Raw genomic sequence first — 9,301 nt, forward strand, 5'->3', positions numbered from 1 at the left:
TGCACTAAGAGAGACGCAGAAGTGAATGCCTGGTTCAACTGACTGAAGGTGAACTTGGTTTCTGTGGACCACTCTAATTGAGCCTGCTTTTTGAAGAGTGCAGTTATAAGACCACCAGCTTGGAGAAATTCTTGATGAACCTGTGATAAAAATGTCAAACCTGAGGAAGCATTGAATCCTTTTGGGGATGCCAGTCAGTCATGGCAGTGATCTTGCAGAGGTCCACCTGAAGCTGCACAGGGGACATTTCACTGAAGCTTGTGAAATTGGAAGAGGCATTCCATGACAATGTGAGTGTGTATCGGACAGCAAAGAGCAATGGTCAAAAGGAATTACTGCCCCAAGTTGAAAGTCAGTTGGATATGGGTAGCCCTACAGCTGGTGTGCTGATGCATTGTCTGCATTATTCTTGTCAAACAGATTGGAAAAGTCTCCGTGACCAATAAGAAACATTCCAGTAGGCTTGGAACACTGTCAGGCTTGGTGAACTCTGGGGCTGGTATCTGGGGCACCCATGTGACAGTGATCCTTGATATTCCAGTTGTGCTGTGGCTCAGTATGATAGAGGCAGAGGCATCCTTGGTAATGGCTTCCACTTCCTGTAGACAGGTTTGGTAGCTGCAATCTGAATTGTACCAAATCCTTTTAGAAGACCATTTAATTAATGGGTTAGGCAGGAAGAGACATGAGATTCCAAGCAGCACAGGACAATGTGCAGACTGAATCAGCCCAAATCACAGCTATTCAGTGTAGGCCTGGTAGGTGACTTTGAGAGGAGCAGTCTTGAACTTCACAGGTCTGGAGAAGAGCAAAGAACCGTCAATGGATTCTTTTGATGCAAGTTTGGTTTTTCATTGAACAGGAACTTAGTTGGCTTTAACAGTCCAGAGCCATAAGGTTGTCAGATATGCTGAGTCCACTCTTACTGATGCACCTCAGCTAAGGTCAGTTGTGAGGTGGTGACCAAAGACTGCCATAGTCCTGGCAGAAAGAGGCATCACAAAGGTTTACAGGACACTGATACCTCAGGTCTCTGTTGCACGGATGTGAGACTTGGTGTACAGAAGGTACACCCAGCAAATAAAGAAATGGCACCATTTCTGCCTATCTTACTTCAGGTTAACTGGTATGAAAGTGTGCTGAATGTTGAGATTTTGCAGTGTGTGGATTACATGAGTACTTAGGCATTAATTGAGCTGGGCATTTAGAACAGATGGATGATACATGAATGCTCAAGCAGCTGCTATACAATGAGCCACAAGTTGGCAAGAGAAAGCATGGCTACCCTAGGGAGTGATTTAAGGACACCCTTAAGTGGCATTTGGTGCCAGGCAACATACTAGCTGACCACTGGGAGGTTTTGTTTGCTGACAGGCACCAATGGGGGGCCCAGGCAAAGGCAGGTGTAGCACATTTTGGTCACTGATGATTTACCAATAATTAAGAAAAGCACAAAGTTTAAAAAGAACAGTAGCAGCAAACTGCTTTATAGGGGTGCATAGAAATGTGAGATTTAGGGAAAAGACTGCTTGTCACGTATTGGCCTTTGAATCACAGAATCATAGAAGTGGAAGGGGTCTTGAGGGTCATCTTGTCCAACTTCTTTCATGAATGTAGGAATGCTACTCCTAAATCATCCTCGGCCAATACTTACCCAGCCTCTTCTGGAAAACTTCCAGTTAAAAAGATTCCACAACTTCCCTGGGTAATTTATTTCACTGCCTCACTGTTCTAGCAATCTTCTTGGTCTGTGGCACACCCACTGTGCCAGATTTACACCTCTGCTACCACCATGTTGCCAACTTTGACTATTAGGGTCACACAGCAGTCCCCATTCCATACCCTATTTCTACAGGACATGCTTTGTCCCAAGTTTCAGGTATTCATAAGGGGAACAAATGTATAAATGTGTACCCTGACTAAAACACTATGGAAATCTGCTTCTTGAAAAATAGCTGTCACCTGGCTTTTTCAGAAATTATTTTTCACACCCTTGAGGTATAGTTGGCTCTTTTAGTTACAGCCCAAAAGAACCCTATAACTTGTCCTGTGCTTCTGGTATTTGATATGATGCACAGAGTCATCAGATCTCAACTTTTACTGATCTTAATATAAGATCCCTCAAACCAGTGCACAGTGTTTTTTGTTATGCTCCAGATCCCAGAATCATCTGATTCCATGAGAATCCTAACTTTGTATTTCAAAAATAAGTTAATGGAAAGATGTTTTTGCCTTCCCTAAAGACTCCACCAGAAGGCATATGATAAGGACCCAAATCTATTATTTAAAAAGCCTCATTATGTTTAATCCACTCATTATTTTGGGGCCTGTTCATGACTGGAAAGGTTAGGATTGACAGTAACAAAAGCATTGTCTGCCAGGCCTGTGGTTTACATGCAAAGTATGGAAGACGGTGATGAGAATTTGCTTCATTTTATGCCAAATAGGAGCAACCCCAGATTTCTCAGCAAGATACAGCTCTCTCCCCTCCTCTACAAGAAACCTGCTGAGAGAGGCTCAGCCTCCACTTCTCTTCCCTTGCCATCATCCTCTGAATGTGAATACAAACTGTTTTATATGACCTTAAACTAGTTTAGAAATCCCACGAGCAGATGATACACAGCTCTAAAGTAGTAGATCCACATCCAATCCATAGCAAATTTACCTTAGCAGTCAGGGGTATCTATATTGATATAGAACTGGTTTTGTCTACGTCCCTCTTCCAGTCGGGGTGATCGGTCAGACCAGCAGAATCCCATGCTGCTTTTTGGCCCACATGTAAGAGAGCTGCTCTGGCCTCCCTTCTCACCTTAACTGCTCTGAGGTTGGAGCTCTGAAGTTGCCTGTGACTTAGCCCTTCATAAATCAGGCATGAAGGCACAACATCACTATTTTGTATTGGCCCTCCCTCCTTCCATTTCAGTACATTCAACTACTCAGCCAGCATATCAGCATGTCAGGTGCTGCCCATGACTTAACCAGCTGAATCTGTGAGGAGCTCTGCAACCCCATCATATAGTGAGGGAAAGAAGCTGTTCAGCAGGCCCTTCACAAAACACATTACAATGCCCACCTGCAGTAGCCAGTGGTGTAGGGCCAGGATCAAACACCAAAAATACCATTACAGAGGTAGGGGACACCAACCATTGCTCAGGCATCAGGTTAGTCATACATGTCTTCTGCAAGGAACTTTCCAGGGTCCTTGCCAACACTGCCCACTTCAAGCTGCATTTTGTCACCAACTCTGGATGAGGCTGAATGCATGGATGTGGACAGGTGAAAGGAGGTCCAGGGCAAGGACAGAAAGCTTCCCAGTGAAACCCAATCCCTCTGGGATGCAGGATGATGTGGCAGTCCCAGCAAAACAAAGACAGCTGGCATGAGACCGAGATTCCAGAGTTGCCATCTGACAACCAGTGTTACAGTGCTCTCCGCATCCCTCAGCATGGGCTTGTAGAGGTGACAGACTCACATGCATCCCAGGCACCAGAAGACTCCACAGCTCCAGAACTCACTACCCCAGTCTTTCCCCACCACGCTGATCAGTCACTGACAAAAACTTGATGTAACAGGGTCCTGCTCCAGGGGTGGCAGTGATGCCCCTGGAGTTCCCTCAGCTCTTGTCAACCTTGTCGCTCTCTCAGGGCAATGTCCCCTTCTCCTCAACTGCCACGCTTTGATGAAATGATATTTTCAGAAAAAGCCAGGCTACCCCAGGGCTTTCCAAGTCGGATCTTGTCATGAGTGCTATTGTTACTGCTCATTGTCTTAAGGGCAATTATATGGGCTCCGTTCTCCCCAATACCCATGCCCATGCCTCGCTGTTCTCACTTGTTCCTCCCTCTCTCTGCTGTTCCTAACCCCCTCTCAGGCTATAGCCCCCCCAACCCTGCTGGCATGCACCCCTCCTGGGCACAAGCCCCTGGCCCCAGTCCTTGCCCCTCCTGGGCTACAGGCTGCTTGGCCCCCTTAGACTCTGGCTGTGAAATCTAGTCTTTGGCTCTTCTCTCTAGGCCCTGGGCCCACTTCTAGGCCAGTTGAGACTTATAGGCTCCCCTGGCTCTGCCAGTCTCTGGCTATGGCCCTCCTTGGCCTTTGGCCTTTATCTCTGGGTCCTGGTCCCACTCCTGGGCCAGTGAGACCTCCAGGATCTCTACCTTGCTTACACTTGCCTCTCCTGGGCTCTGGCCTCAGTCCCAGCAACTGAGCCTCCCAGCTCAGACCTGCATGCTTGGCCCCACCTCTGGGCTTGGGCCCTTTTACTGGGTCAGCACTTCCAACTCCACCCCTGCTGAGCTACAGGCTCTCGATCCTGCTTACTTGACCCCTCCTGGGCTCAAGCTCTCTCCCTCTTGGACCCCAGGCCCACTATTGCATGTTCCTAGGCCTCTTTGCTCCCAGGCCTGTTGGGATCTCCTCCTCCCCTTGGACCCTTCCTCAAATCTCCAGAGTTGCTTACCCCAGCTCAGATACTACCAAGGAACCCTGCTGCAGCCCTGGTACACAAGAGCTCCTCTCCATGGCTCACAGGGCTAGACTCCCTGACCAGTCTGGGCCCTGGGCTTATATGCTTTAAACTTGTCCCCGTTCTGGTCAGGTGACTTTCTAATCGATGCCTGCCACACCTGCAGGCTGCTTCACATCCCACCTGCCTTTTCTTAAAGTAGCAGGAGCACTAAGCCTCCTGCTAGACCTAGGCAGTAAAATCTGAGAGATGCATACTTACCATCACTAATGCTTCCACTGGGAAGATACACTGGCAAAGTCACCACAGGAATTTCTGTGAACATTAGATCTTTCTGAAGCTAAAGTTAGAACAATGAAAGCTTGTTACATTTCTATCCTTCCAAGCTGGACACCTGCAGCTACAAGGACCTCACACATGCACAGTGCAGGGTGAGCATGAAGGGGGAGGTCAAAGAGGAAGCTGCTGGGATAGCAGGCCACTCACCCAGGAGGAGAGCTGTAGTGGTGGAGGAGTGATGCCCCATGGTGGAATTCCACCTGCTAAGGTGGGGCATTGCCCAGACCAGGTGGCCTCCTAAACATCAGTCTCAAAGGTCACTGAATGGATAAGGAAGGTCATGGTGGTATTAGAATCTTTTTGTGAATGGAGAGCAGATATTGCTGGGCCCCTTGACCCACCAGACTGAACGTATGTGGGAAGTACTCTGGCCTTCCCTCCCATCCATGACATTTTCCCGCCAGCCTGTAGCATTTCTCCATTCAACCCCATAACGCCTTCAAGGATGCAGGAAGAATGCTCAACTGTCAGATGTCTTCCTCATGACCTCATTTACTCGGGGCAGCAGCAAGCACTATGCATTCACTCCCATCCCTCCTCAGGAGACAGAAATACTTCCAGAGAAGAGATCCCTTTTTACCCCTCAAACCTCCAGAGGTGGCACAGGGGTGGGCAGCAGCACTAAATTCTGAATGCATTCAATTCCCTATTTGCCCAGCTCCCCCAGCCTTCCCAGGAATGTAAACAGTTTTCCCCTCGACCCTTTTTTCAATAACAAGGTACTTCCTTTTTCTAGTTTGAAATGTTTACTTGCTAATTTGATTGTTATATAAAAACAGCTTGTTTTTTTAGTGGGCTTTATTGTCTCTGGCCCCTAACAACACACTTTACAAAAGGGTAGGCCCTGCATCACACCTGTAACCCCAGTCCCTGCGCAAAGTAGTTAGCTAAGGTCTCCCTGACAAGGTTCCCTTGCTGATTGTGATTCACAAGGGGTGCTGGCTCTGGTTGTTCATAGCGCTGGGAAAGCCTCTCCGCCTCCGCGGCCCACCCAACCCCCAGTGGTTCACCCCTTGTCTCACAGATGTTGTGTAGGACACAACAAGCCATCACCATATTTGGCAGGTAACGTTCTGAGGCGTCCAGCCGGACATTGAGGGTTCTCCACCTAGTTTTGAGGCGTTTGAAGGCACACTCAACAGTCATCAACCGGCAGTTGCTTAGCTGGAAGTTGAAAAGTTCTTTCCTTGGGTCCAGGTGCCCTGTGTATGGCTTCATGAGCCATGGAAGGAGTGGGTAGGCTGGGTCACCAATGATCAGTGGGGGGATGGTCACTCCATTGATTTCAATGCTGGAAGCGCCATGGGCAAATGCTCCCCGCCTCATCAGTGGAACAAGACTGGAGTTGCGGAAGACCCTGGCATCATGCACCTTGCCGGCACATCCAGTAGTAACGTGCGTGAATCTCCCACGATGGTCCACAACACCTTGCAACACTATGGAGAAATAGCCCTTTTTGTTTATGTACTCCGAGCTACGGTGGGGAGGACAGAGGATTGGGATGTGTGTGCCATCAATCGCACCAATACAATTTGGGAAACCCATGTAGGCAAATCCATCAATGACCTCCTGGGGGTCGGACAGTCTGAGGAAGCGTGGGCCTAGCACTTTCTTGATGGCTGCACATACCTCCCGAACGGCAGAGCCAGCAGTGGATTTGCCCACACCAAACTGGTTGGATACAGATCGGTGGCAATTGGGGTTTGCCAGTTTCCAAATAGCGATGGCCACCCGCTTCTCCACAGTCAGGGGCAGTCGCATGTTGGTGGTCCGCCTCCACAGCTCTGGGGTCAACTCCATACAGATCTCCAAGAATGTGGCCTTCGTCATTCGGAAGTTCTCAAGCCAGTGCCGGTCATCCCATGTCTGCAGCACAACCCTCTCCCACCAGTCCCCACTTTTCTCCCGTACCCAGAACTGGCGGTAGACAGTCTGGAGGTGGTCCCAAAGCAGGCCATCCTGATTCGTGTCCCGGATGTCCTCATCCTCTGGTAGCTCACAGTCACCAGCTGACAGGAGGCCACACAGCTCTACCCTGTGCCTTGTGAGGGCTTCAACCGCTGTCGCCTCCCGGGAGCAGGTCCGGAAGAACAGCTCACACAGCTGGGCCGTCAGGCTAGTGAGGGTCACTAGGAGGTGGCGGACGCGGCGCTGTGAGGCCAGGAACAGTGCCATCACCTGGCGGCGCTGGCCATTCAGCGCCTGCACCAGCTCCAGCTGGGACGCGTCCATGGCGGGCGGTATCCTGCTGCCGGCACCGTCAGGGCCAACCAGGCTGTAGGTGGTCACTCAGAGAATTACCAAGGGCAGGCCGGGGTCACACCAGGTAGCAGTTGCAGTCTGGGTCTTCAGGCCAAGGGCTAAGGCAGCATCGTGGCTGGGGAGGAAGGTAGATCAGAGCCAGGAAGTCCAAACAGAGCAAGGAAAGGGACCGAGGTGAGGCTGGGATCAGGCAGGAGCAAACAGAAGCAGGGCTGGAGCAAGGCAGAGGTCCAAGGAGCACACACGTGAGCGACGGTGCCAAGACAAGTCCCACAGGAAGCAGGAGGCGTCTTACAGCCCTCCTGTCATGGCCCAGGAGCCTCCGGGTTCCTCCTGGTCACCTGCCTCTTCCTTAATGGCCTCATGGGAGAAACCAGGCTAAGCTGGGACTGGTGTCTGAGCCGCAGAGTGGTGGTGCCGAGGTGCCAGCCTCCATCGGCTGGCCTGGCCGCCCTGGGCCCCAGTCCCTGTGACCCTCACGGGTGCCCGTGGCCTAGTCGTCCTGCTGGGTTCGTGGCAGCATGTGGGCAGGCTGGTGGCTCCTGGGAGCTCAGCCCTGCGGGCCAGGCCGCGGTGCCCAAGTGAGCCTGCGGAGGGGGGACCTAGGGGGCCTTGCCCCCCTGCTCTGCCCTGCAGGGGTGCAGCCAGGGCCCCCCGGGGGAGCAGCAGGCAGGAGCCCCGGGGCAGGGGCTGCCCGTGTGCCTGCTCCTGGCCCGGGGCAGCTTTACCCCGAAACAAGCTTCCCCGCTCGCTACCCCGCTTCACGGGCTCGTCTGTCCGCAGCACATCAGGTGACTCCTCCAGCCCCCACCCCCTCCCCTCCGTGGCGGGCCCGCTCTAGCCCTCCTCTCGCTGGTGCAGCGACGCTCTACTTCACTTCCGGCTCTCCGCGGCTCTCCCCAGTGAGGGTGGCTCCCTGCGCTGGGCGGAAGCGCGGTGGCCTCATGGCGGCGGTGGACATCCGAGGTGGGGCCCGGGGCTGGGTGCGGCCGCGGCGGGGGGTGGCCCGGGGAGCAGGGGCTTCACGACCCCCTGGGACTGCTCACCCAGGGGGTGGGGGCCTCTGTCCTCGGAGGTGTTAAGACCCGGGCAGACAAAGCCACGGCCGGAGTGATCTGGTTGGGGCTGGTCCTGCGGTGGGCAGGGGGTCCGACCGGTCCAGTGGTTCTCAACCTGTTTTGTACCAGGACCCGTTTGTAAACATGGATGGCCAGCCCTCATCACTTTCGCCCCACTGCCGCCACCCCCCCCGGCTGGAGCTTTGCCAGCCTGCAAGGGAAAAACTGCCCGCCTTCCCTTTAAAGGAGAATCCATTTTTAAAGCTTGTTCACGACACTTTCGTATATTCTTGCCACCCACTTTCGGGTCACGACCCATGGGTTGAGAGAGGCTGGACTAGGTGATCTCCCAAGGTCCCTTCCAACCCCAATTCTCTATTGATTTTGTGCCTGAAGAAGCCCAGTTCCCTCGGCCTCTCCTCACAAGTCCTATTCCCCAGCCCTCAAACCATTTCCATTGCCCTCCGCTGGCCCCTCTCTCCAATTTGTCCACATCCTTTCTGTAGTGGGGTACCCAAAGCCAGACACAGGACTCCAGATGTAGCCTCCCCAGTGCCAAGTATGTGACACAAAAAGACGTTTTTAAGGCATCCTGGTAGTAGACATGGTCTGATCTGAGATTAACACTGCAACATGAGTTATTTGAAGGAAGAGATGCTAAGTGTTATGCGTTGGCTCACAGAGGATGCCCCTTGCGCAAGTTGCCACTTGGAAGGAGATGGAGTGGGGACTTGGAGAGATGCAGATGCACAGGTGATTTGAGGAACATGTTGGTGAGGTTGTGGCAGGACAGAGTAAGAGCTAGTGGCAGCTAAAAATGGGAGGCAAGATTGTGACGAGCTATGAAGGTTAGGGCCAGAAGTTTGTTGAGGCAGTGGAAGAGTTGAGCTAGTGAAATGATTGTTGGGGATGGAAAGGCAAAAAGAGTGGATCAGAGATAAAAGATCTTTAGCAGTAGTTTCTGTGAATCTGAGTAAGGCAACGTGGGTTTTTGGGAAGACAGGCAAAAGCAGAGAGCCCCAAGATAGAAGGGTAATTCTGGGAGTAGAGAGAGAAGGTGGGATATTGATAATATTTTGGAAAGAGAAGTAGCAAGACTTGGATAAGCTCTGCAGAGCTTCTGTGGTATAATGAGGGCACCAGGGCTGGGGCAGCCACTTCTCCACTCCCTGCCTCT

General features: G+C 51.9%; 1 protein-coding gene across 2 annotated transcripts in view; it reads left to right on the top strand.

The window, feature by feature from the left end:
• The first annotated feature begins 7,928 nt into the window (after positions 1-7,928).
• MED6 (mediator complex subunit 6) overlaps positions 7,929-9,301 on the top strand; it is a 31,074-nt gene continuing 29,701 nt past the window's right edge. For both annotated transcript variants that reach the window (XM_019519144.1, XM_019519143.1), the window contains exon 1: positions 7,929-8,032. In XM_019519144.1, the coding sequence (XP_019374689.1) occupies positions 8,011-8,032 (22 nt within the window). In that variant the 5' untranslated portion in view covers positions 7,929-8,010. The remainder of the gene's footprint in view (positions 8,033-9,301) is intronic.

This window comes from Gavialis gangeticus, unplaced genomic scaffold (assembly GCF_001723915.1).
Source record: "Gavialis gangeticus isolate Ggan-Ray unplaced genomic scaffold, GavGan_comp1, whole genome shotgun sequence".
NCBI classification, from domain to species: Eukaryota; Metazoa; Chordata; order Crocodylia; family Gavialidae; genus Gavialis; species Gavialis gangeticus.